General features: G+C 43.9%; 1 protein-coding gene across 6 annotated transcripts in view; it reads right to left on the bottom strand.

Moving 5' to 3' along the window:
* Positions 1–27620, bottom strand: part of RBMS2 (RNA binding motif single stranded interacting protein 2) — a 75580-nt gene that overhangs the window by 34257 nt on the left and 13703 nt on the right. For 4 of the 6 annotated variants that reach the window (XM_066618474.1, XM_066618477.1, XM_066618475.1 and 1 more), the window contains exon 2: positions 1266–1453. In XM_066618474.1, the coding sequence (XP_066474571.1) occupies positions 1266–1453 (188 nt within the window). Of the gene's footprint in view, positions 1–1265; positions 1454–24496; positions 24520–27620 lie in introns of those variants that run through there. The other 2 variants (XM_066618479.1, XM_066618476.1) reach the window with 2 other exon arrangements.

Raw genomic sequence — 27620 nt, 5'->3', positions numbered from 1 at the left:
TGATGGGTGTGTGCATCCACATGCATGCTAGTAGAATCCCCAAAACATTCTTTGTCCAATATTCCCTTTCAGGACTCTACTTAAGAGTACAGCCAGTTTCACATCTCCTCGTGAAGACATTAAGTGGTGCCAAAGAGACACTTCTTGTCCATCAGGTATGGGGTATTCCTGGTTGCAATTCCTGGTTGCAATACCCACAAGGTGGGACAGCAGAGCCCATAGCAAGAGCAGTGAGAATTGCTACAGTTATTATTTGGGGTCACTGACATGCCTTAGAGCAGTGATGGCAAGCAACAGACCAAAAAGTCATGCCGTACCACAGTGGTAGTGCGATCCCAAAGACTTTCTCACACATATAGGCTCTCCCCTTTACACTAGTGGACTACATAGTGATCTTTAAAACCTAGAGTGGAGATCTGGGTCCAGACCCCATGTTACCTGCTCCCCATGCTTGCACTGAAGACTTGGCATGAAGTGGGCCTCCTCACAGTTATGCAAATGGTTGGGACAAACTTGCACTTCTCCTGGCTCCATGCCTTCTCCCCATGGAGTGTCTCAAATATAGCCAGGAGGCAGCATGCTAGCTTACCCACAGACTTGGCTCCAATCAAGTTCAGAGTCTGGGGCTATGTGAGACAGAGGTGATGAGAGATTGCGGGGGGGGGGGGGGGGGGCAAGCCAGTTGACCAAAAATCACTAGGACATCTAGCAGCAGAACTACAGTCCCCAGTTGCTCCAGTGTAAAAGCCCAATCTGCTGTGCTCTGTTGTCAAGAGACTTCCTTGCTTATTTGGCAGCTCTCCCTTTTTTTTTTTAATTCTCTCTTGCTTACTCCTAGGTTCCATATGCAGGGCCTACTGCAAGTTCTACCACTTCTCTATTAATGTATTGGTTGTCAATTTTGGGGATGCCACTATGTCTCCTGCTTCTCCTAAGACCTCTCTCTGTTGAATCATGGGGCTTGCTGGATTTCATTCAGTGTCCCACTGACTTTAACAAAGGAGTATTCCCCGAAAGCTGCTTACTCCCTATTGCTCTTTTATATTCAATACATTTGGAAGGCTTAAACGCTGTGGTATCATCTAAGAATCCTTCCTTTGAGGAGATGATGAAAGCATCCCTTCTAAGACCAGAGTTCAGTTAAATGTTGTTATTGGCACAGGCTTATATCCAGGCAATAAATCATATCTCATTGGCCCTGAGTCATTCAACTCACACCAAAACATGACAACTCCCTTCCACATCTCTTTATCCTATGAACTTACGGCTGGCACAGTTTGACAAGATCCTGGTCTGTGGTACCCGGGTGCAGGCCCCGAATGTACAGGTTTGTTTTGCTCAGCTGGTCCCCACCGCCACCTCCACCACCTGGCCCACTGCTGCTGCTGTTGTTGTTGCTGCTGCCACTGGGACTTGGGGGTGCCATCTGCTGGGCCACTGAGACATAAGGCTGCTAATAGAGAGAGAAAACAAAGTGAGTGACTGGGACTGAGGAGGGTGGGAAGGTCAACTGTTGGAAAGACCTTTAAGGCAGCACAGAAAGACTGCTAGCACGATGAGTCTTCTAAACACACTGTAGTAGTAAAGTGAGATTTGTGGAACCCACATCATACCATCCAACTCTCTCTTTCAGTTCCTCCTAAAGCATTTGGTCTCTAGTCACTGTAGATATTAGGGAGCAAGATGAAAATGTGAGAAACATGTGCAGAATGCCTCATGGGAAGGGAAAGTAGATAGGATTCCTTTTTGCACAAGCTCTATCTACTTACCCTCCCCTTGAGGCATTTTGCACATGTTTTTCACATGTACCCTCCCATCCACCACAACTTTGGACAATATCAGAAAAGTTGGTCTTTGGGGCAAAGGTGCCAGGGCCATCTTCTGCTTCTTTTCTTCTTCCACTTTTACCTACGTAGACTTACTACCTGTTTTTAAACAAAAGGTAAGATCAGGGTGGTCTGGACCAAGTTTGCTTCAGAGAGTTCCGGGCCCCTTCTCCCTCTCAGGGCTAGAATTCCCTCATACCACCCTTCCTGCCCTAACGGAGTCCCTGGTCAATTGCCTTCATCCCCCGGATGGGGAGAAGTAAGGTGGTTTCCTCATCCAGGATGGTCAGAAGTTCCACTCTCCCAATGGATCTTAATCCCTGAATGTAACAAAAGCACCCCAACACTGCCACCATCAGAGAGGGTAGCATCCAAAGGAAGGGAAAACAGCCTCACTGTCATTGGTCAAACACCCTTGATGTCACAATCACACAAGTCAACAGGAAACTCTGGTTAGAACATTCTCATCTCAGGGTCTTTCCAGACAATTCTTTTCTTTGTGCAATAAACATACAGTCAGTGCTCATATGTCATGCAAGATCTAGGTGCCTTTCCATCAGGGAGCATTTCACAGAACCCAACAGCAATATTTTGTGATGGGAAAATGTAATCCTTGTAGCTACCATATCTATTCCTGTTATTTGTCCTTGCAGAATAATTACTGCCTCGTGGCACATATTGAATAGTGCCTATGACACATCACTAGTGTCAAGTCGCACAACTCCTTCCCTCTTGCTCCTACTATTTTGGTGATGTTCTCTAAGCTTTTGTTTTAAAGGGCTACCTTCATCACATCAGCAAATTACAGCTCCAAGGGTGGGGGGGAGGTGACTCACAACAGTATAAAACCAGTACACATTTCTAATTTAGATGTACCCATATAGTCAAGCCTGTGTGAGTGTGTGTGTTATAATCTGGAAAAAATCTTGAAGACTTAGCAGGAAATGAGTAATTCATATCCATATCTAGGATTGCCAACTGGCCAGAAAAGAACAGCATGGCTTGCTCCTGTATCTATAAGAGAAGCTTGATACACACACACACACACACACACACACACACACACACAGAGAGAGAGAGAGAGAGGGGGGGGGAAATTTTTCACACCATAAGCATTATTCTTAATGTATGCAGCTAGGGTACTGTTAAAAGAACAGGAGTCAGGCTCAGTATAAGCATTAGCAACTTTACACATGCCCTTCAGTCTACAGTCTTGCTTTACAGGTAGAGATCATTGATTTATCTTTCCAAGCTTGCTTTCTTATCCAGATTTTCTCTAAACCCTCTTTCCAAGATTCTTGTGGCATCTCAGACTATTGCCCTGCTCCTCAGGCGATTTTCAAGGTCTTGTGATTTCAAGGGGGAAGGGGAAAGAGTTTCAAAGCAGGATTGTTGAGCTTTACAAAGTGCTTTCTCTGCTCCAGGGCTTGTGTGGGACACACATGTATTTGGCTGTGCATGGGGACACTCCAGTCTCATCATTCATTTGTAAAGTTCTGCTGAAGTCACGGAGTTAGCCCAGACCACTGGGACTCTTCTGCGCAGAGTATCCATCTTGCCAAATGGCTGTGCAATTGAGCAGGTCTAGCTTAGAGCAAAAGAGAGGTCTAGACTGGGAGCATAAAAAGGCGTCAAAGCCAGGGCAGGCAGAGAAGCATCAGAGTCTCAATGGACAGAAAACTCAGAGGCAGTGATAGGCAGAGGCAGGGCTGTTAATATTCTGCATACAAACACTATAGGCAAAATATCACACCCAAGTGCTCTCGTTTAATTCATCTGTAATCATTACCACACCCTGGTTATATGGCTATAAATCCACCTGATCAGGATTCACCATGTATAATAAGCATCCATTGAAATTTACTTTTATCACTCCAACCACTCTTATTACCAAGGTTATTGGTAATTGTTATTGGTAATTGTTATTGGTTATAGGTTATTGTTCCTAGCTATTCAAGCAACAATTGTTTAGTCCAGAAGTAACTTCAGCAGTAAAGTATTTCACTTTTGTACTGTTTGCATTGGTATTTCAGTTGCAAATGGTATTGACTTAAATCATTTCTTTACCCAGCATATAATTAGTCTGTGGAACTCCTTGCCACAGGATGTGGTGATGGCATCTGGCCTGGATGCCTTTAAAAGGGGATTGGACAAATTTCTGGAGGAAAAGTCCATCACAGGTTACAAGCCGTGAAGGGCATGTTCAACCTCCTGATTTTAGAAGTGGGCTACCTCAGAATGCCAGATGTGAGGGAAGAAACCAGGATGCAAGTCTCCAGTTGTCTTGTGTGCTCCCTGAGGTACCTGGTGGGCCACTGTGAGATACAAGAAGCTGGACTAGATGGGCTTTTAGCCTGATCCAGTCAGGCTTTTCTTATGCTCTTATGATCACAAAATTACAAAAAACAAAACACTGGCTAAATTCATTTTCCAACTGTGCAATTTGTACATTTCCTAAATAAGGAAAAGGAATCACCTAACTGGTTGCTATGAACAATTAAAACACATTAGTTTACAACCAAATAGAGCTTTCATAGAACTGCATCCTGCGGCCCCACAGTACTACTGGAAGTCTCCTCCGGGGAGGGGACTTTCCTTCCCCCAGGGAAAGCCCCAAGCCCCACTATGGGGCTTTTCAAGTCTGCAACAGTTATTTTGCAGGGGTAGACTGGAGAGACTCCGTGACAGGCCTTCCAGTCTGACAGAGTTCATGATCTGGCAGAGCAGAGATCTGCCAGTCCCATCCCCTCCTGCCTGAGTCCTCCTCCTGTCCTGTTCTGCCCACTCCTCACCTTCCCTGCCCCTATACTATTTACTGCCGGCTGGTGCTGCTGGAGTGCCAGCCAGCCCTCCAAGCGGCACTCAGGCTGTGCCGATGGCACTGGTCCAGCGCTGGCGGCTTCTCCGTCTGCTGCAGACGTGCCTTATGGCATGTTTACGACACCCAGCGCCAGCATTACACTTGTATTACTGGCACTAAATAGTTCAGGATTGAGGTCTTAATGTCCTGTTCTTTCCAGAAGTGGGAGCTGATAGTTATTGGGCATAACAGTGTTTCTTCCATGAGATTAAAAATAAAGTAACCATTTAGCCAGAGTATCTTCAACACTTACCAATTTCTATAAGAGACTAAGGGCCCAATTCTATCCAACTTTCCAGTACTGGTGCAGTCGCAGTGCAGCTCTGAGGTGAGGGAACAAATGCTCCCTGACCTTGAGGAGGCTTCTGTGACTTCCTCCCCACCACAGGATGCAGTGCACACCCCACTGGCACAGCTGCACCGGCACTGGAAAATTGGATAGGATTGGGCCCTAAAGCATAAATCCCGATCTTTCCCACTAAATCAAAGGGATTTAAAATTCCTCAATTTATAGTATGTTTACTTAGAAATAAGTCTGGCTAATAGCACAATCTTACGCATGTTTACTCAAAAGTCCAACAATTCAAGGGGACTTACTCCTAGGTAAGTGCGTACAGGATTGCAGCCTAAATCCAAACTTTACTTCAAACTTACTCTGAATCAAGATATATTTGATTGCAGCCTTTGTCAAAGGGGATCCATGCTGTTTGGCTAACAGTCATAAATATTCATAATTATCCACAACACATAACCTATTGTGTCATATTTACATTGCTTGCTTCAAAAGTCCTATGGTTCTCTCTTTTACATTAAAAAGAAAGTTTCTACTCCTTGTGTCTGATGGAGAGTCATGGATTCCATTCTTTTGATAAAGAATCAAATCTGTTCTCTCTTTTACAAATGAAGATTTAACATGTTGTACTGCATTAAAGTGGAATTTCATTATATACTAGGATTTTTTTAAAGAATGATGTGCATTTTAAACAATATAATACTCTGGGTTTTTTTTTCCAAAGCCATCTAATTTAAAAGTTTAAAATTCAATATTTAAAAAAACTTTTTTTGGGGGGGGGGGGGGAACCATCCTGCTTTACAGGGAGTAAACTATTTCTCTTCCTTTCTGCATTGACTCTAGGCTCAGTAGTGACTATTCCATAGTCTCCAGCAATAGGTAAGGGAGCATGGCAATCTTGTGTTTCAATAAGGCACTTTCCACAACTATTTCTGTTCAAAAAGAAAGGAGCTACACTATACTCCCAAACTATTCAAGCATTTCAACATAATAGCACTGAACTGTGTTGGATTTTGTAGCCATACCAAACTACTGCTACTGAAGCACACGTGGCAAGACTGAAAAGTAAGCTTCAATTGCAAACACACCTATACATTGAAGACTTAGGGTCCAATCCTATCCAACTTTCCAGTTCCGGTATAGCCACAATGCAGCTCTGTGGTAAGGGAACACATCTTCCCATACCTTGAGGAGGCCTCTATGACTGCCTCTCTACCACAGGATGCAGTGCACACCCCATTGGCACAGCTGCACCAACCCTGGAAAATTGGATAGGATTGGGCTTTTAGAAAATACTACACAGTAACTAGTGTAAAATGACCTGATGAAATAAAAGCTCAGGTTCCTGTACTTTTAATAGTGTAGCAGAGCGAATTTCAGGAGGTGTACTTTTTCATGCCCCAGCAATCTTGTATAATGAAAGGCAAAACCCGCTGAAATTAACTCTTCTACAAAAGTTCACTCTGCAGAATCTTCCTCCAATTTTAGAGGAAAACAGACATCAGAGCTCCTTGTAAATGTCCAGAGATAGACTGAAAATTAGGCAAATTCATGGAGGATGAGCCTACTAGGGGGCAATTCGTGGTGACAACGAACTGGAATCTCCAGATTCCAAGGCAGTATGTCTCTAACAGCACAATCTTATGCGTGACTACTCAGAAGTCAGCTCCATTGAGTTCAAAGGGGTTAACTCCCAGGAAAGTGTGTAGGATTGTAGCCTAAAGCCTAGGGACAATCCCTGGTTCTCTGTAGTAGAGCACGAACTATGTATGCAGAAGGTCCCAGAGATGTCAGTGAAGAAATATTAAGCTCTATGAACAGATGGTCTGTTTATGATAAGGCAGGTTCCCATGTTCAGAGATCAGTGTGGTACATTGTGTATGCACTGTTGGCTTGAGGATTCCTGGTGTGATGAACTAATCCAGTTCCATATCAATATTCAGGCATATGGCAAATGATACATTTCAGACCTTCAGAGAGACAGGTATTATTATCAGATACATTTGGAAGGCCAGAGGTAACCCCTTATAAGGTCTAAATGGGTCAGTTAATACACAAGGAAACAGACATGCTAGCTTTTTCAGTCACTCTGCGCAGGCACTATGCATGCACCCTTTAACACTGATATCCAAGGATTTGAAATCATTCCAATTCCTCACCCTTTTTTTGACAATCCAATTTTATGACAATGAGTAGCCTGTATCTGGTGGACATCCATCTCACAGTTTCCATGGTATGTACAATTCGCCTACTGAAGCCACAAAGGTGATTTTTTAGTCTCAATAACTTTGGAAGGATGGGCAGCACACACAGGAAAAATATGTTTTCATCTATGATTGGATATTTCAGATCTGGAATCAACTTCCGTTTTGCATTTCTGACCTCTGGTTTCCACAGCTCTCATCATTTCCAAATTCCAACTCTCCATAGTATGGACAATTCAGCAGAGTACAATATCTTTTGTTCAGGGGATGTCTCTAACTTAGGGGTGGGTTAGGGCTGAATAATTTTATCCTAGTTTCTTTACTGGTCAGAATTGGTCCTTGATTTGCCAAGGAAAGGACAGGCTCTCTCCTTGCAATTCTTCTTTTTGCAGGCATGACACTCAGCATTCTCAAAGCTGCATCCACTTCCTTTATGTTCTCCCACACACACACTTAAGCATCTATGGGCACAATCCTAACCAACTTTCCAGCACTGACATAGCTGTACCAGTGGTGCATGTGCTGCATTCTACAGCTGGGGGGCAGTCACAGAGGCCTCCTCAAGGAAAAGCAATATTTGTTCCCTTACTTGGAACTTGCATTGCCCTTACCTCAGTGCTGGAAGGCTGGTTAGGATTGTGCTGTATGTGGAAAAACTAGCTTGAATGATTCTGTTGATAAAGGCATAAGCCCCTGAAGTTGTTGACAATCCAATTCTTGCTGTGCTTGAACTTTGTAGGGTGTGCATGGCAAAGTTCTCTTACATTATGGGATACTGCTTCAGCTGCTAAAGTTGTTGCTACACACCAAACGAAAGCCTGATTTGGCTCAGGGACAAGCTGTGCTCGATTGCTTCATCTTGAACTCTTTAGATAAGGCGGTCATGTCCAGAAGATCATCAAACTGAGCAATGCAATGAAACTGTGTCACAGCCTACTATGCTTTCACTGGTCTGCTGATCTTGCTTAAAAGGCAAGAAAAGAGAAGTGCAGACCATGAAAGTTTTGTCACCAAATCTTGAGAAACCATCAAAGCCTGGGGCAGTCCCTCCTCCACCCTCCCAGGGCTTGCAACTGAGAGACGGCAAGAAAGGCGAAGCCCAGGCCATAGAACTCTTGTCACCAGCTCCTGATAAACTAGTACGGATCTGAGACAACATTGTGTTTTAAATCCTGTATAACCTGTTTGTCTTAATATTGTAAACTACCCTAAGTGCCTATGAAAAAGCAAAAAGGTAATATATACATACAATAAATAAATAAAATGTGCATTTTTAAATGAAGCTTCTGTAGGGTGACAGCCTTGGGCAGAAATGTGCCTTCAACAGAGCAAAAGCAGAGTCAGGAGGGCTAAAAGCTCAGAATGATCTTAAATCAGCGATGGAGGAAAAGTACATAACTTTTGTGGCTACATTCAGTGCAGCTGGAAGAACAAGGGAGTGGTGATGGGTGGATGGGTAGTAATTCTTACCCCTTCCTGCTTTAAAAGCAAGAGCAATGTGTGCCTCTAATTTTAATTCAAAAAAAATGTACCTCAGCCACTAGTAATTTGAGAAATATCCTTCTGCTCCCAACCACTGACCAAATGGCATTTTATTTATCTTCCAGATTCCTTAATAAAAATGGACTAAAATTTTACGTAGACTCCCCCATGGTTTGTTATCACAGGGTCAAAATATGAAACCCAAACAACAACTAAGGCCTAACTGTTGTCAAGGAGAACTCAACCGTTGTTCCCTGTGTCTGTCTTGTATGTCTTTAATAAAGTTCACATTTTTTGGCCTGGTAAAGCTTGTGTCAGGTTGTAGTTAGTTATGCCTCATGTGCAAGGAGTATCTGAAAACATAACTGTGATGAAGATGTTGATATAAATCAAAATTTGCAAGATCACAGGTTCTAAGGGCCCAATCCTATCCAATTTTCCAGTGCCAGTGCTGCTGTGCCAGTGGGGCATGCACTGCATACTGGGGTGGGGAGGCAGTCACAGAAGCCTCCTCAAGGTAAGGAAACTTTTGTTTCCTTATCTTGGCGCTGCATTGCGGTTACACCAGTGCTAAAAAGTTGGATAGGATTAGGCCCTAAGACACTAGAAAGCCACAGGACTCAAGGCCCCTGATCAGCAGCTTGTTTTACTTGAGGGCCATTTCTGAGGTACAAACGAAGGGCCAAGTTTTCATGACCACTCCTCAGAGCAAGTCCTATAGTAAAGCCACCATCACTATATCAGCCTCTTTCACTTCTTGGTTAGAATTTATAGTGCAGACAGGCAAACATGGCACAGGAACTGACAGCTATTAATCTCTAGTTCAAATCATCTGTTAACACGTTCATTACTGTTTTGTTTGCTGGGTGAATTGAATATTTGTCTTGGGAATGGTCTTTGCAAAGCCACCACCACAATCAGACCACAGTTTCAACCTCCTGAACTAATTCAATCCACCATCTTCCAGGGCAGAAGAACAAGTGGTTGCTAAGAGACTGCATCATACGCTCCTTAACCAGGCAGAACTGGGAGGGCAATCAGAGAAGCATAGACCTGGACATCATTTAGGATACCCGCATTCCTTGGGTAGACATTTACAAATGCATTTATTATTTACAAATGCATGTATTATTTATTTCAGTTCATAGTTTGCTGCATATCCAAATTCTGAGATGGCTAAAAACAATGCATTTATTTATTACAAGATTTTGGTTTGATTTTGGATATACGCAAGGCAGATAACTTCGGAGAAATCAGAAAAAAAATAAACAAGCCAAATCACAATAACAAAATCCCTTTTTTAAAAAATGAACTGTGACAACAAAGAAACACAAGCAAGAAGCACAGATAAAAAGTCAACACACGCAGACAGACTGATCAAGTGAAAACAGACACCAGACAGGCCAAGGGACTGTTAGAATAAGAATTTTAGCTGATGTTGGAAAAATCAGCAAGGAGAGGGTCAGGTACATCATCTCTGGTCAGGGAGTTGCACAGTGCAGATAACGGAATAAAGAAGGCCCCCTCATATATCCCCACCAATTGCACCTCAGAAAGTGGTGGGACGTGTAGCAAGGCTTCCTCCAGCTGATGTGGAAGTAGACTGCCCTTTAAGTATCCTGGTCTCAAGTAATTTAGGGTTTTAAAGATAATGATCAGCACCTTTAAATTCCGTGAATATGCCTGTGTGCCCAAAGGACTTGTAATCTGAGCAGAACAGATAAAAGGCTTCTAAGACAAAGAAAAGAAGGAAACATTTTTTAAGACATAAAAGCTACTAGTGACATAAAAAAAAAACCTCTCTTGGGAATGTCTTCCAATGCCCCATTACATTTTCCCCCTATTATCAAAACTAATTTTTTCTTTAAAAAGATTAAGACCTACATCTATTAGGATGTAAATATATAATTGTAGTTAGGATGGAATACACAAAAAACTACAATAACATGAAGAAGCTTGGAAAGGGCAGTTCCTATAGGAACCTCCCTTACTCAGGTACACAAAGTAAGTTCTGCTCCCATTGTACTGCCACCAGAAGTCAGAATGAGAACCTCAAGTAGCAGGACTTTCTCAGTGATATCTCGTTATGGAATTATCTTCTCCCAGGGAACTTTACCAGGCCACTTCTCTTTTATAGTGAAGCAAGACATAATGTATAAAAATGGACTCATTGCAGGCGCCTCAGCCACCAAACCAGCACAGCTTCCTTGTAGCTGCACAATTGAACACTGGCTCAGTCCTCAGCCTTCCTTCTTTCCCCATGCTTCAGACAAACTGCCCGTCACAGACTCAAGTACCAGTATTTCCCACTACCACTCCAGTATGCAGCTGTTCAGCAGGTTGGCGGCATTTCCAGATGCATTGTGATGACATCGTATGTCATTACCAGACTTCTGGGAACACTGAGCTCTGACCTGCACAGAGTTTGGCTCAGCTGGGTTTTGAACTGCATAGCCATGTGGCTGTGGAGCAATGCTGCCTCTGCCTCCCATGCCTGCGGAAACTTGACAACATATCCCCCAAATGATCCTCTTATTTCATGCAAGTCCCTGAACTGAAAGGGTGTTGTGTACCTTCCTCGATTCATTTCAGTGAGGATCAGGCTAAACACATTCCCCTTTCTGCATGGTGTGGGGGAGGGAATCAGACCTCTTTACCTGAGGTTCCAAAGGAAGGTGGAAAGGGCATTGCTTTCCTTGTACTCAGGCATCCATGCAGAAAGGAAATTCAGCCTGCAATCGTATACACACTTAACTGGGAGTAGGCTCCATTAAACTCAATGGGTCTTGCTTCTGAGTAGATACGCACAGGATTATGCTTTAAGTCAGCAGCAGTGGTAGCAGATAAGTGGAAGAGTCCAGGATTGGGAGCCCACCTGAAGCAAGGTGGGAGGAACAAGACTTTCCAGTATACATGTCCGTTATCAGTGCAATTGCAAATCTGGGAGGAAAGTGCTGCAAGTCTACTTTGTAGATTGCTTGTTTTCACCTTTAGCATTTTTAAGATTTGTGAAACCTTCTTTATGTTCCTGCCTGGCTAGTTCCAGGCCTTCCAGTGCTCCAGAACTCAATGAGTGCTTCACTTTGCCCAAAGGAAGCCTAACAATACAATCCTATGCATGTCTACTCTGAGTTCAGTGGAACTTGCTTCCAAAAAAGCATGTATAGAATTGTAGTTTAATTCGGTTACCACTTCCTACCATTTCTCTTAGGACTAACAGCTCACTATATGAGTTTAAAACTCCCTGAAAGAAAAAGATCTGAAATCTTTTCCTCAGAAGTATAATATGGGCCATATGCAGAATTTTATTTTCTGGTCTTGAAATCAGGATGTACTCCTTGCTACAGAATTCAAACTTTTGGAAACAGTTTCTGCATCTCCCAACATGTCCAAGCAGGTCAGAAAACAAATATGTTATTCAATAGCTTACCAACACTACCTATGTGAATCACAGAGTATATCAGTATTAGAACTGTCTGCTCTCACTACTAGTGTTGAGTCTACCTTTTAGCAAGTGTGCTTTTTAGTCTTTGGGTCATTTTGGTAACTGATACTTGCTTTTCTAAGAGATCAGATCCTTTACAAATTAAGCAAAACTTTGCAAGAGGTCAGCTGCAAGTAGATTAGCACTAACAAGCAGAATACAACACTGAAAAAAACACCCTTGATTATTCTGAATTACAATACAGGAATATGAAGCAGCAAATGCTTTTGCTTTTAACACACATTTAGGTATGTGATTTGAAAATAAGTGCACAAATACTTGCCCTAGTTTTGTAAGTTTAACTTGAGTGCTGAGATCATGGGCAGGGGCCTTCTAGGCGAATGAAGGAACCTCAAGTTACCTTGCTCAGATTTTGAAAAGTGGCAAGTATGTGTCACATACAGTAGCTTTTCTCTTGTTTACAACCAACCTGTTTGATAAGCATTATTTGATATGCTCAGTTCTAATCACTGCTGGCTGAACTCCCCAAAAGCCAGGCCATTGAAAACAGCTGGTAACAAATTCGGCCCTTTAACGCATTTAGCACTGGGACCCACTTTTTAGAATAAGGATCTGTCAGGACCCACTGGAAGTGACAACATGACTGGAAGTGACATCATCAAGTAGGAACGTTTTTCACAATCCTAGGTTGCAATCCTACCCTTACCCAGGAGTAAGTCCCATTGACTCTCATTGTTGAAAAAATATACAAAGTAGATTGTTAAAAGTACAGGTCTGTAACATTTCCCCAAATGCAGGCACATTCCATGGTAGCATCAAGTCTAATATATTAAAAATAAAATATTGAAATGAATGGGGACCCACCTGAAGTTGGCTCATGACCCACCTAGTGGGTCCCAACCCACAGTTTGAGAAACACTGCTTTAAGGCATCCACTTCTGATGGAGTGAAATGCAGCTGCATAAATAGCTGAACAAGGTGTGGGTACCACGTCAAGAAGCCTATTGGGATCTTTGAAAAGTACTGGGCATTAGCCAGTTGGTCAGGTCAACCCCACATTTGGTATCCAACTCTTTATGCATCACCCTCCAAAGTTCCACCCCTTTTCAACTAAAATTCCAGCCTCTAAGAGTAGTACAGGCAGGAAGCTTGATGCCTACAATTGTTCAACTTGCAGCAGCTGCTTTTCTGCCTGGTTATGGCACTTTTCTACTTGTGGGAAACAGGTCCTCTGACTGTCACCATCCCAAGGACAGTTACAAATATTGGTCCTCATTGTGGTAGCTGGAGTGGTAAAGTTGGGTCTAGAATCAGTTGTCCAAGATTACATGGCTTAAAAGTTCATGAGATAAGATAGCTGATGTTCGACCTTTGTCCAACAGTTCTTGAAATGTTAAGATTCCAACAGTCAGAACTGCAAGCTTTTCTTTGCAACCTGGTAGGGCAGGAAAATCCCTTTAACAAATAAGGCTATGAGCCTTAGAGTTTAGCAAGTAACAAGGCAGTTGTGGCTCCACTCACCCATTCCCTTCTAGGTGTTGTAATAAGCCTCCCCCATACATCTGCTGTGACAACAGGAATCCAGGTGTGCACTACTTCAGGTGAGAGAATAGGGCACAACAGGATCTGAGGAGGACTGCAGGTGGCTTGACTCTCATTGTATCAGGGAGATTTAAAAGGATGGGTCCAGTATCCGAGTTGCAAGGTGGCGACTCCGCCTTGATTTATTTTATATTTTTATACCCTGCCCCCTTCCAATTGTTTAGGAGGGGGCTTACAAAGTAAACACTGAACTATAAGCAACAAAATAGCATGCTTCAACATTTGGAAGTAACTACAGTACTTTTGTAAAATTATATATACCAAATCCGCAAACCCTCAGTTCTAAAGTCCTTTTCGCCTGTCTTGCAGCACTCTCATGTACATACAGATGACTGTAATTCAGGTTAGAACAATCAGGTTAGGCTTTTGTTTTTAATGGTTTGAAGATGAATCAATAGTTACATTACGCACCAGACAGGCAGCTTTGTGCACCTGTTAATTTAGAAGGCACTCTACTTAAATTATATTCATGATCTCACAATGTACCATCTTGCTCACAGAATAATAACTCCAAAAGTGCTTCCTCTCCTTCACCATTTGCAACAGACATACAGTATATGTCTGTCCGATGAAAAGCAGCATATGCTGTTATTATTATTATTATAATAATAAATAATTATAATAAAAATAAAATAATTAATAATTATAATAAATATTAATAATAATTATTAATAATAATAATAAATGAAAAGCCATATTGCACACTGTGTGATACTTCCAATGTTTGTGAAAACATGATTTGCACTAAATAATGGGAAAGTTTTGCACTGTGTGGGAGATAGAATTCTGTCAAGTGAGCACTTCACTGCTGGAAAACATTAAATTGCTGTCAAAATCAGGTCTGGTGTTTGCTCCTACTCCACTGTGGACAGTTGTACAGAAGATCTATTTCTTGTTGGAAGGTGACAATTTTGTTACAAGAAAGAGTAGCCACTTTCACAGCTGCTGCAGGAAAGTAAGCTTAAGAACTTTTCAGGAAATAATGCTGTGCATTTTGCCGACAATGCAGTTTTACTGTGGTCTGCCACTGTCCAAATTTGACTAAGGAGGGGGGGCTGCATAGTTACCTTGAATGGTTGAAATAAAATACTTTTATTACAATGGAAGATGGGGGCAGTGGCAATTGCCCCATGACAAATACTGAACTTAGAGCAAAATATTGAACTTTGCTGTATTATTTTTTTCCAACAAAAACATTTCCTTCAATAGGAACTGCCAGGATTCTGTGCAATATCTAACTACTGTGCATTCATCATTTTAAGAAGTATATAGCCTGAAAAAAGCCTGAGATGAGCTTATAAATTTACTCAATTCGTATATTTCTGACTGCTGAGGTTTCACCATTTAGTATAATAGGGATTTGGGGGGGGGGGCAAGGCTTAGTGAAAGAGGAGAAGGATGGGCAGCTTAGGGAAACATGCTAGAACTTTAAGAGGCACTGGAGGTAAAAAGGGGGCAGACCCTGCAGTATGGAGGTGTTGGCAAAGGAAGGAGGAAGTGATTCACAAACTGCTGTTGCAGTCTTAGCCACAAAGAATGCCTGAACCTCAAGGCTTTAGCTGGAGGCAGCCACTGGGTCCTAATGCCAGCCTAATTTTAATGTTTCCTTTTTCACCATGGGTAGCAGCTGTTGGCTTTTGATGCATGTAATATTCAGCAACCACAGGCACCTTACCCAGAAATGGCAAGATTCTCTAAAATTGACAAATTCCACTATTTCTGTGACTATAAAAATGTGCAAAATATTGAGAAGGAATACTGAGGGGTAAGGCCCACTGAGAGAGTGCATTTTGCCAGGAAGAAGGTTACTGAGATATGAGGAAACATACGCAGTTGTTTTGCGCTGAGTCAGACCAACATTCCACTTAGGCCACACTATCAATCCTCACTGGCAGCAAGGCCCAGTGGCTCTTTAGGGTTACAGAAGTCTTTTCCAGACTTGTATTTTCTTCTGAAATCCATTAGGTTGTGTTTTTATTATCTACTATCCCAATCTGAAGATCACGGGCTATATCATATCTATAAAAAGAGGAATGATATGACATGACAAGACCTAAAACCAGCATCATTCCAAGCTCACACAAATCCACAGCTGTGTGTTGATGCACACCATACATAACAAACAACTCTTTGCATTGTGATGAAACATGTAGGCAAGTAGCACACAACCAGACTGATGGCAAAGCAACCTACTGATTTGCATCATTGTAATCCCTGAGACTCCCCATGAACTCCAGTTGTCTGGGAGATCTTTAGTGGGTTAAATCCTCAGGTTCCTAATCCGTGGATAAAGGGACCCACTGTACATAAATATAAGGAGTGGGGTATTTAACACAAAGGTAGCTGTACGAAATGCCAGAATCACTACCTCTGGCACATCTTTTTTATATGTTTGTGTTTGGAAGTTACAATTCAAAGATCTTCTCTCTTCCGCCCTCCACACAGTGTCCTGGGTTCTCCTCTGGAAGAGCAATTTGTTTGTTTAGCCCCATTTTGACATTTTAGGATTGCCTATGACTGAGTCCACAGAACATGGAAAAACTCGCCAAAGAGCTCTACTGTGCCTGTCAGCACATTGGGATCTGCTGTGAATGAATTCATACTAAGTCCAGTCATTGGTCTAGTTCAGGGGTCTCCAAACCCCGGCCCGGGGGCCACATGTGGCCCGCGGTAAGCCTCTATCCAGCCCACGGCCAGCCTCTTGTCCCCTGAATGCTCCTGGCCCACTTTGCTAAACATGACTGGAACTGCGCTCTGGTTGCATCTGGAGGGTGTTCTAAGGGCCAGAGAGGTTGAGTGAATGAGCCCATTCAGTCATTTATTCACTCATCTAAGTTCCATCTTTAATTTATTTATATACATTTTACATTTAAATTTTTTTTCCAGCCCTCAACACCATGCCAGACATTTGATGCAGCCCTCTGGCTAAAAAGTGTGGAGACCCCTGGTCTACTTAACCCAGCATTGCCTGCTCTCTGTAGCACCAAGGTCTCTCCAAGGTCTTGGGCAGTGGTCTTTCCCTACTGGGGTTTTCTGAGCTAGGAGGGTTATTTTTACTTTGTGGAGGGAAAATACTGCCAGACTTGATTAGACAAAGAGCCTGACCCAGTCTGCTCTTAGTTACAGTGCTGAGGGCTGGATGTTTCCAGAGAAAGACAATTGGGAACTTCAGGTCGGTTTTAGAACAACCCCAGCAATCCCATCAGACACTAGCTTTTGACAGCAATTTAAGGAAAATCTGTACAAAAGTAACAACTTCCAAAGAATCTTGCTAACAGCTAATTCATATTACTTTTTTTTTTTAAAGCAGAAGTGAATTTCACCTATGCAATTAAAAATGCTCTTGGCATGAATATACAAAATATACAGATGCAATTTTAAATGCACTTGTATCAGGTTTTTTTAACACCTTCGTACTTGTTGGCCAAGTAGGAAGCTGAGTTTACCACTACATCTCAACCTTGCTGCAACTTGTGTGTCATCTGTGAACAGAAGTGTTCTTTAAGGCCTCCACCCACTATTTTTTCAAACAGAGTTGCAAATATTTGGGACTGGCTATAAAATTGCTCACATGAACATAATATGTAGATGATGGTGAATGAAGTGGAGGTAAATTTCCAAGTACCTTTAAAATGCACCTATAGGTTCAATCATGAACAAGTTCCATCTGTGTCACAGACTCATTGTACAGCCTTGAACAAGTCACCATCTCTCAGTCTTCATTCTCTTTTACTGAAATGAATGTCATCATAACAGTGACCAGCTTCACCTCATTGCTGCAAGGGCAAGTATAATGAAAGCACTTAGAAAAACAGCAGCTTATAACATTCAGTGCTGGTGCCAGGTTGCTGGGGTCCCTGGGGCAAAGCCTTCCACTGAGCACACACAGCATACCCACCCCTTGATGGTGCACTGGCCACTACCACTGACACTGGTACAGACAGGACTGGCAGTGAGTGTCAGACAGTGAGCCTCAATTGGCAGGTAGAACCTACCCCTACTGCCTTCAAAAACCACTGCCAGATCACAATTCAGTCCCCTTGGGCAGTTTCCACTGCTCCAAATTTTCTCCCAATCTTCCCAGCCAGCTGGGAAAAAAGAAGCACCTCCTTCTTCTGGCCCTTACTCTCCTTCCTGCTGCTTTTCTAAATGGCAGAGCAGGAGCTGGAAGGCCAGATAGGAGAAGCAGGACTGTCCATGTTCCCACCAAGAAGAAAGAAACCAGGCTTTCTAAAACTCACCACCATGGTTGGGGGAGGAGGAATTAAATGTGGAGAAGGGCAGGGTGGGAGGGGTATACTTTGTACATCCAGGGATATGCCCAAATATTGGGAACAGGGGCAAAAACTGCTCTTCACACACTAGGGGCGCAATCCTAAGCATTGACATAAGGGCAATGAAGCTTCAAGGTAAGGGAACAAACATTCCCTTACTTTGAGGAGGCCTCCATGAGTGACACCCAACTGCAGGATGCAGCACACATCGCATTGGCACCGCTATGCCAGTGCTGGAAAGCACTGACATAAGGGGTTAGGATTGCGCCCTAAGAGGGGAAAAAAGGGAGGGCTCACCATAAGGCACATACCTAGGTGACAAAAAGGTTTGGGCCAGGCCTGGGTAGTGAGGGCACAGGGGTAGGCCTGTCCTCAACAGGCTCTGGTGTTGACACGATTACCTACCTCCACTGTACAGTATTTCAATTCAACTTCCCCCTCAAAATGCATCTTTTCCATGAAGATTTACAGCTTTGTAGCACAACCAGGTTCTAAGACATGGGTTGTACTAATATCGTATCCAGTTAGGCTCTTAGGGCCCAATCCTAAAGAGTGTGCGCCAGCTTACTGCCAGCGTGCACTGTCGCAAACGTGCCATGAGGCACATTTGCGAGCCCAAGCACTGGTGCAAGCCCAGTGCTGGCCGGTGCTGGGCTAGCAGTGGTGGAGCACCAGAGCTCCACTGCTCAGCAGTTGCGTGAACTGCTGGGCAGCAGAGAGATAGGTGGGGGTGTGGAGGGAGGCAGGGAAGAGGCATTCCGGGGAGCTGGAGTGCCGGGAGGAGGAAGTGGGGTGGGAGGAAGGTTGGACCAGTGGAGCTTCACTCCCACCGGATCTGACTCCATGTTAGAGTGTCAGCCCAACACGAAGGCTCTAAATTCTACGCCAACCCTTGGGTCGTCATAGAATTAAGTAGACCCACTGCAGGGCTACTCACTTAACCCGGGAGAAGGGGACCCCCTTCTCCCAAGGAGGTGGCAGTAGCGGCTGCCTGGGGTGGGCTGGATGCAGTGGCAGCCATTTTCGCAGTGGCAGCTGGATGCAGTGGCAGCTAAGGATTAGGCTGCCTGTTATCTCATCAGAAGGTCACACAATTACAAAGAAATAAAATCCAAGCCACCACAAGTTTCCATGTGATAAGCTTGCATGATAAGTTTCATTTTACCTACATGGAAATATAAAGGTGTCCCTTATCTAATAATACAGTTTTTAAAAAAAAAATGGTCAGAGGGTAAATGCACTGCTCTGCCACCTCTAAACCTGGCACACATGCACTACAAATGTAACAGTTCCTGCTTCTTGTTAACATTTAGTTAGTCTGTTTTCTGTAGTGTGCAGGCTGGTTGCCTGCACATCCCATTCTTCAGTTAAGCAAGAATGTTCCTTTGTTAACAAGAAACACTCATGCTTCTATCGTTGCTGAAGAAAAAACAAAAGTAATGGACGGGGGAGGTGTCAAGTGCCACTATTTATATAAGGTTCCCCCATCTGCGGTTTCCGGATCCACACAGACAGTGCTGGTAGAATGGAATACCTGTACTTGTTTGAATGAAGTCTTGCAGGCTACTATACTATGAAAGTGGCAAGAAATTCTACTGAAGAATTCCCAGTACTATCAAAAAGGGGGAATGGCATAGGGCCTCACCTCTTAGGCCAGCAATTTTCAACCAACGTGCCATGAATGATCCTCAGGTGTAACACAGGATTTTTTTGTTTTTGGGAGGAGTGGTAATTTATTAGTAGGACTATTGGGGATAAGTAGGACTACTAGGACTATTGGGATCCCTGGGGGCTGGGGGATAAGAATAGGCCCTCAGTTTGGCTATATTTGTCGTGAGAGGCGACTAAACAGCCACCAGGTAGATGGGACTCGTTAGCATGGGAAGGCAGCTCATCTGAGAGAAGGAAAACTCTGATCCCAAAGCTCCACTGCCTTGTGGCTACATCTACTTATGGAAAAGGCTTCAGGAGTCAACCTCGAGGCAAAATCCGGAGCTGGAGTCCCTGAGGCAGTTCATGGCTGCACATTCACGTTCTGGCAACTCCTGCGACGCCACTGGAACCAACCATATTGGCTTCTGCCTTTCCATTGGACCATTTCAGCGACGTGGAGAGGGGGGATTTGCTGCATGGGTAACAGTCTATCCTCCATATCTACTTTACCCAGGCTTTGCTCACTGGAGAGGACACTCTGTTCCAGAACCACCATTCAGAGCGTGATACCATAGTCTTCCAAGACTGAAGGATGCCAACACTGGGGAATGTGAGCCCTCCACCTGCAATGCAGTGTGCCTTGACAACTGTCAAGAAACCGATGGTGTGCCTTGACAATTTTAGTACCTTGTCAAGTGTGCCATGAGATGAAAAAGTTGAAAATTGCTGTCTTAGGCATATTGATAATGCTCTGGGAGCAGGTTCTTAAACTCTGCAGGTCATAAACCTAGAAAGTTCCAAATGAGATTCCATGCAGACTCCCATGTATGCATGCCTATCCTGCACAGAGCCTACACAGAACAAAGAATACCCAGTATTCTTAAGACAAACATGTGCGCATGCATGTTTTCATACAGAATTTAATTTGTAAAGTACATGTACATCCATCCAGACAAAGCCAAGCTTCAGTCCTGCTTACCCACTGACTATATGTTCCAAGTGCGATTTTATCAGGTCCACCAAATTTTACTGATGGTGTGGTTAAAAAGTTTGGTGACAGTTTCATTCACAAGGAGAAGACATTTTTTTAAAAAACTGAAAGGAATAAAAATATATCATTTGGATTGTTTGAGTTTTGTGTGTTACATACATGGAATACATAAATGTGTATATTTATATGTAATGCTATGCAGTGTGTGTGCTTTACTGTAACTGTGAAGCACTTTTCATGGGAAGGCAGCAACTTTATTTGGAAAGGGAGCAAGACACGTTTCTAGGCCCCAAAGAATGCAGTGGGCTCACAAGTATAGAGAAGTTGGCTATTCCTGAACTATATGATCACTGTACAAAAAATCTATCAGTGAAACTTTTATTTATGTAAGCGTATACGAACTTTAAAAAAAAAATGTGAATCACAGCTCCCACACCAGGATGAAAGTTGCTTTGCTAAATCACTCCTTGAATGACACTCTTATGAGTCACACCCAGACGGACAACGACCTACAATCTTACACAACGGCTTTAGACTGCTTCTGAGAGAGAGAGAGAGAGAGAGAGAGAGAGAGAGAGAGAGAGAGAGAGCGCAAGCTGTTCTCATTAGAGATTTTGGCCTGCGGAGGAAATAGTGAATGACATCATAAGTTCTCACAAGATGCTTCAGTGGTGATGCCATCAGGGTGTGGTGTGGTTGATACCATGACATTGTTGGGTTTGGGTTTTTTTTATTTCAGTCCTACCTAGGTTTAGAAGCAACAATTTTCATTCAAAAGTCAGGCCTATAAGCTATATTAACATGGCAACTATAGGCTGAAATTGTGAGATTAATGACCCAAGCAGGGTCTGAATATTGCCAAAATAATGAGTCCATTTAAGACATCTGCAACTCAATTCTAAGCTGTGCTGGCACAGTGGGGACTCATGGCCTCCACTATATCCAGTGCAGCTTTGGAGCAAGCTGGAAGTCTCCTCTAAAAGGATATTTTCCCCCTTACCCCAAGTAACGCTCCAGCCTGCCAATGGGGCTACTCGGATCTGCACTAGCTATTTAATGGGCACAAGTCCCTTAAGCAGGGACTCTCTTAAGACATTCAGGCCCGGGTTGTTGAACATACCCATCACAGCTGTAACCTGTGATGGACTTTTCTTCCAGAAAAGCTTACATGGTATAACACTTGAACCGAACAGCAGCTGACTGAAGAATAACACAGTTACTGTACTCCAGCAAACTCTCCCTACTAAGGAATGACCCTCCCCTAAGCTCAAGAGGCACACCTGCAGACCATTCACAGCACACCAATGTGCCACAGCACAGAGGCTGAAAACAGCTGAACTAGGATGCCAGATTCGACTGACATAGGTACACTTTCAGTCAACATGTCAACAGAAGCTGGACAAAAGTGTCCCTGGCCTCAGATGCCACCTGGTCCTCAAGAGACAACTGCAGATTCAGGAGGATTCCCAGCCTGCAAACCTGCTCTTTTGCAGGTACTGGAGTGCTACCCAATACCTGAATAGTGACATTTCAGATCAGAAGGGCCTCTTCCTTGTCCAGATTTAATTTCAGTTTATTAGCCCTCATCCTGGTCCCAATTGCTTCCAGGTAGCAACCCAGAGCTTTAACAGCTCCCTTGAAGATCAGTGGAAAAGAGAGATAGAACTGAGCATCATCCGCATATTGGTGACACCCCAGTATGGAGTGGACATCCCACTCCAAATCCCTGGATGACCTCCACCAGAGGCTTCATATAGATATTAAACAGAATGCGGTGCAGAACAGATCCCTGTGACACGCAGCAAGACAAGAACAAAGGCACTGAGCAGGTATCCCCCAACCTCACCAACTGGGTCCAATCTGCCAGGAGACAGCAGAATCACTGCAAGAGAGTGCTTCTGAGCCCCAACCTAGCCAACCAATCCAGAAGGACACCACAGTCAATGGCTTGAAAGCCACTGAGATCCAGCAAGACTAATTGGGATACACTTCCAGTTTAGTCCTTAGCGCAGGTCATCAATCATGATAACCAAAGCTGTCTCCTTCCCATAGCCTGGCTTGAAACCAGAGAGGACCAGATAATCTGCTTCTTCCAGGATTCCCTGGAGCTGAGAAGGCATTACCCACTCAGTCACCTTGCCCAAGCATGGGAGGTTCTTGGACACTGGCCAGAAATTATCCAGGACCATTGAGTCTAGGAAGGGTTTGTTCAGGAGCAGGAGAACCAACACCACCTTTAAGGGCTCTGGCAGTACTGAGAGATAAATGTACTATCTTCCTTATTCTTTCAGCCAACTTGCACCCTGACCCCCACAGACTTTAATAGCCACATCGTGTCAGGCAGCAGGTCTCACACTTCAGTGAATCCTGTCCACATCGTCAGGCCATATAAACAGAAAAGAATCCCAAATAACTACAAAGAAGGTTGCCAAAGGAACAGGTAAAGACACTGTCAATGTGGATTTCAAGTCAAGACAAATCTAAGTGACTTTATTCACAAAAAAGCAGTAAAATACCTTGAGCTATCTGTACTAATGGCCATCATAACATTCCAGGATAGTAACATTCTATTGATTTCTTATACAACAGGTCCTTTTGTCCTGAACTTACTGCCAATCAATTTTCCTCCATGCCATTCATAATTCAGTAAATATCCCCCAAGAAACGTGGAAGTTTTCCCCCTGGCATGCCTTAAGACCCAGACTACTGTCCAATGTTCCCGATGAAGATGTGGAGTATGTCGAGTGCTCTGGCCTTGATCTGTCAGATCATGCCTCTCCCCAGGTCTCCTTTGTTTCTCTCTAGGAGGCCCAGTCATGCCTAGACACATGTTCCCAGGGTCCTACTTCAACACCAGGTGAAATCTTTGAACAGCATGCATCCTTTATACATATACACATTGGGAAGGGCCACCCAGGTCAGTTGCTAGGCATTCTAAGCAGGTCTGAGCCACAACACCTCTTGTATTACAGAACAAACTACCCATAGTTCAAACATAGTTTATAGCCTGACTGGGTAAATAACCAAAAAGAGCACGAGGACATACTTGACTGTACAGCAATGCAATCTATTCCTTCACATCAAATTCTGCCTCCCTCTCCATTCAAAGCGCATTTTGCATTGGCTCTCAATGACAATCAACTTAATAGCACAAGCTCTACCCAAAAATTTACGTTTAGACTGTGCAGGCCAATTTGTAGCCTCTGGAGACTATGTGAACCCTATAAATGTAAGACAACAATGGGTTGATGTAATCTTGCATGATTTAATTTTTTTTGTCTTAATAAAAGTTGCCATAACCCATTGTGTGTTGTAAATTTACCAAGACAAGGTATAGACCCAAAGACTCTTAATAGTAAAGGCACAAATAATCTATGCCAGGGGTGTCGAAACTTTTTGGAAGGAAGGCCACATCATCTCTCTGACACCGTGTCAGGGGCTGGGGAAAAAGAATCAGTTTACATTTCAAATTTGAATAAATTTACATAAATGAATATATTAGAGATGGAACTTATATGAATGAATGAAGGTCTTGCAATAGCTCAAGGCCTATAATAGACCTTGCACATAGCAAGGCCAGCCTTTCCTTTGCTGCCACTGCTGCATTGCAGATGTGAAACAGCAAGCAATGGAGGGAGCCCTCATCCCACATCTCACGCGAGAGGTCGAACAGTTGGCTGTCACACTGAGAGCAGTTGCCATCAGGCCAGCATGGGCTCCAGCAAGTCTACAGAGGGCCAGAGGCTCATTGGAGTCTGGGGGCTCCTTGTGGGCCAGATTGGGAGTCCTCAAGGGCCACAAGTGGCCCCAGGGCCATGGTTTGGGCACCCCGGTCTATGTTAAGCAACCTTTAGTATGCACATTTACCTAAGGATACAAGAATTGTTCTGATGGATCGAATCAAGGTCCAGCTCGTCAAGAAACCCTTGCAAGAATTTCAGCAACCAGCAAGCATCGACTAGGTGGTTCCCTGGAAACTGACCAAGTAGTTCACAGTCTTTGCTCACACTTGCTGCAAGATAATAAAAGGAAGTGAGAAAGATATGAAAACTGTGCCGGCAGCAAAATTGGAGGCAAAAAGTGAATTCCATCAATACTGACACGCCAATGACCAACTCTGATGTGGATCTGGGGTTCTATTGGGTCTTTTCCTGTTCTTTTAGGCCTCCAGTGACCAAAGGCCAGTTAGAATTGCCAAGTCATAACTCAGAAAATGTTTTAAATCCCCTGATGCAGTGGGAGATGGGGCAGCCACAGCTTCTCCCACTCATTTTGCCCCTGAACCAGTCACCTGCCTCCTCCCCATCTGCTGCAACAAGCAGGATTCCAGGTGTGCCACACAGTTGGAGGTGTGTTAATAATAATAATAATAATAATAATAATAATAATAATAATAATAATAATAATAATAATAAACAGTGCATGACAGATCCATAGGAGGAACAAATAGAAGAGGCCACAGCTTAGCTTCTGCACCAGGAAACTTAAAGTTATGTCCACACTCTCTGGGTTGTGACCTGGCACCCCCAAGGGTAGCAAAAAATTATACTGGCCCTGGTTGAAAGCAAAGAAACTGATAAGAGTTTTTGCAAGAAGCAGAAGAGGCAGTAGTCTCCCGTGTTCTTTCCCAGTCACAGGAAAATGCTTCAGCAGTAGCTGAGAAAGTCACTATGGGTAGCTCTGAAGCATAAATCAATCTATAGGAAAAGGGATTTAAGGACAGGGGCAGTGCCTTGGCTCAGGAGGGTTTTCCCAGAATGAAGAAAACAGAAAGTGAAGCAAGGTGTGTTCCCCCCCTTCCATTTCCGCTGTCAGCTTCCTCTTTAGTGTCTCTTCACATGAGACCTTGCCAAGCTTTTGCTGAGCGAAAATAGGGTATGTGCGTTCACACCCGTGCGTGATTTTATATGCTGTCGTTGTTTCTTCCCTGAGCCATAACTTCTCCTTCCTGAAAAGTTTTTCATCTTGACCTTGTACCGGAGAGCTTCTACATGCTCTAAGTACCACCGTTCTGTGCCTTTTTCAGTTCTGTGATATATCTGCACATAGTATTTCAGGAAAGGAACCTATACAGTAAAATATTTTCTGCTTTATTTTCTACAACCTCCTTAGTAGAAATGCCAATGATTTTACAAAGGAAGGCTTCCAACAAAAGTTATAGGAAAGATATGACGTTTTCTAATTAATATATCAAACTTATCAAAATCTCTCTAATCTAGTTTTTTCTGGACATGGATTATATCACATGCTGCCTGCCTACTTAATAAAAGTCTGTGATTTACAACACTTTCTGTTTTGGACACATCCTCCCTAGGAAGTCCCTGGTCCACGTACAATCCAGTGGAAAGTCCTCCTTGACAAGGATCATGGAAATGAATGGGAGCTCCAGAAGAGCACTACTGTGCATGTGTACAGCTCTCGTTCATTTCAATGAGTCTTGCACAAGATCCCCATCCACGGGATTATGCTTGTCAGTGTTTTCATGTTTGGGCTCTTCCAGACAAGATTCTTAAATTAATGTTTAAAAAGGAAAGCATTGTAACACGGCAGTCCTATGCATGTCTACTTAGTTCTTGAGGGGGCGGCGGCAGCGGCGTGATCCCCAGTATCGCACTGCTCAGGGCGGCTGCAGGGGCTTTGGTACACTTACCAGAGCTTCCTGCAGCCGCCCAGGGGTGCAGGGAGCCCTGCGCGGCTGTCCACAGGGCTCCCCAATGCTTCAAAAGTGAAAGTGGAGCGATTGAGCTCTGCTTGCGGTTTAGCGGAAGCGGAGTGCAATCGCTCCACTTTCACTTGTGGAGCTGCCTCCTCTCTGCCTCCTAGCTGCCCCTGCCCCTTAAGGGGAAACAGCCCAGGGCCCACAGGCTGAGACGCTGCGACCTCCCATTCTGAAAAGCCCATGCCTAATCCTATCCAACTTTCCTGTGCGATGTAGTCACAATGCAGCCCCAAGGTAAGGGAACAAGCATTCGCTTACCTTGAGGAGGCCTCCATGACTGCACCCCCCCCCCAACAGCAGGATGCAGTGCACATCTCACTGGCATGGCTGCATCATCACTGGAATGTTAGATAGGATTGGGTCCTAAGAGTAATTAAATGACAAACTGAAGTGCATGTTTTGCTTTTTCTTCATTCTTCTCAATTTCTAAGTTCTATTATTTATTTATTGACTACAGTACACATGTATACACTGCCTTTCTGTCAATGCAATTAAGGCAGCTCATGGTTGAAAATAATGGCTCAGAAAAGGGACAAGGAGGGAATAAGCGAATGCGAATGATGGGCCACTGACAGAGGCAATTCTGGGAGGAAAAGAGTCAAAGGTCCAACAGCCCAATCCTGAGCTGCCCAGAGCACAGGGCTACTGCAGCACCAAAATGGCTACCGTAGTATTCAACGCGCAACTCGGCAGTCTACGGTGGCTAGCTCCAGTGCTGGGCCTACAGTAACAGCACCTTTGCGAAAGCGCATGCCGGCAGTAAGCTGGTACACACGGCTCTGAATGAGGCCCCAAGCTTAGGGAGGGAATATCAATGCTTCCTCTGATGCAGCTAGGTGGAATGAAGGCAGTTCTGGGAGCACAGGAGCCAAGGGCAATTGGTTCCAGCTAAGCCAATGGCTAGTTCGCATTGACTTCCAACTCCAACCTGAAACATGAGATCCACTTAATTGTATATTATTTTTACCTGTCACAGTATTCATCTATCTAGACTTGTCTTCTCTATTTTTCCTTTACTGTCCGTCTCTCGTCCAAAAGAATAGTCAAAGTGCAACCCACCCAAAGACACTGGTGACAATAACAGGCAAAGGGCGCGATCCTAGGTCACTCTTGGGCCAGCGCAAGTCCCACGCGCCAGCCCAGGAGGATTGGAAACATGCCATAAAGCAAACGAGCTCGGTCAATGCTAGGATCTGGGGTGGGCGGAGTGGAGGCAGGAGGGAGGTGTTCTGGGGTGGGGGGAGGGCGGTCCTGGAGCAGATGGGCGGGCAG

Source organism: Tiliqua scincoides, chromosome 2, assembly GCF_035046505.1.
Source record: "Tiliqua scincoides isolate rTilSci1 chromosome 2, rTilSci1.hap2, whole genome shotgun sequence".
Classification (NCBI taxonomy): domain Eukaryota; kingdom Metazoa; phylum Chordata; class Lepidosauria; order Squamata; family Scincidae; genus Tiliqua; species Tiliqua scincoides.
The sequence above is the reverse complement of the archived record's forward strand: the minus strand, read 5'-3'. Positions and strand labels throughout refer to the sequence as shown.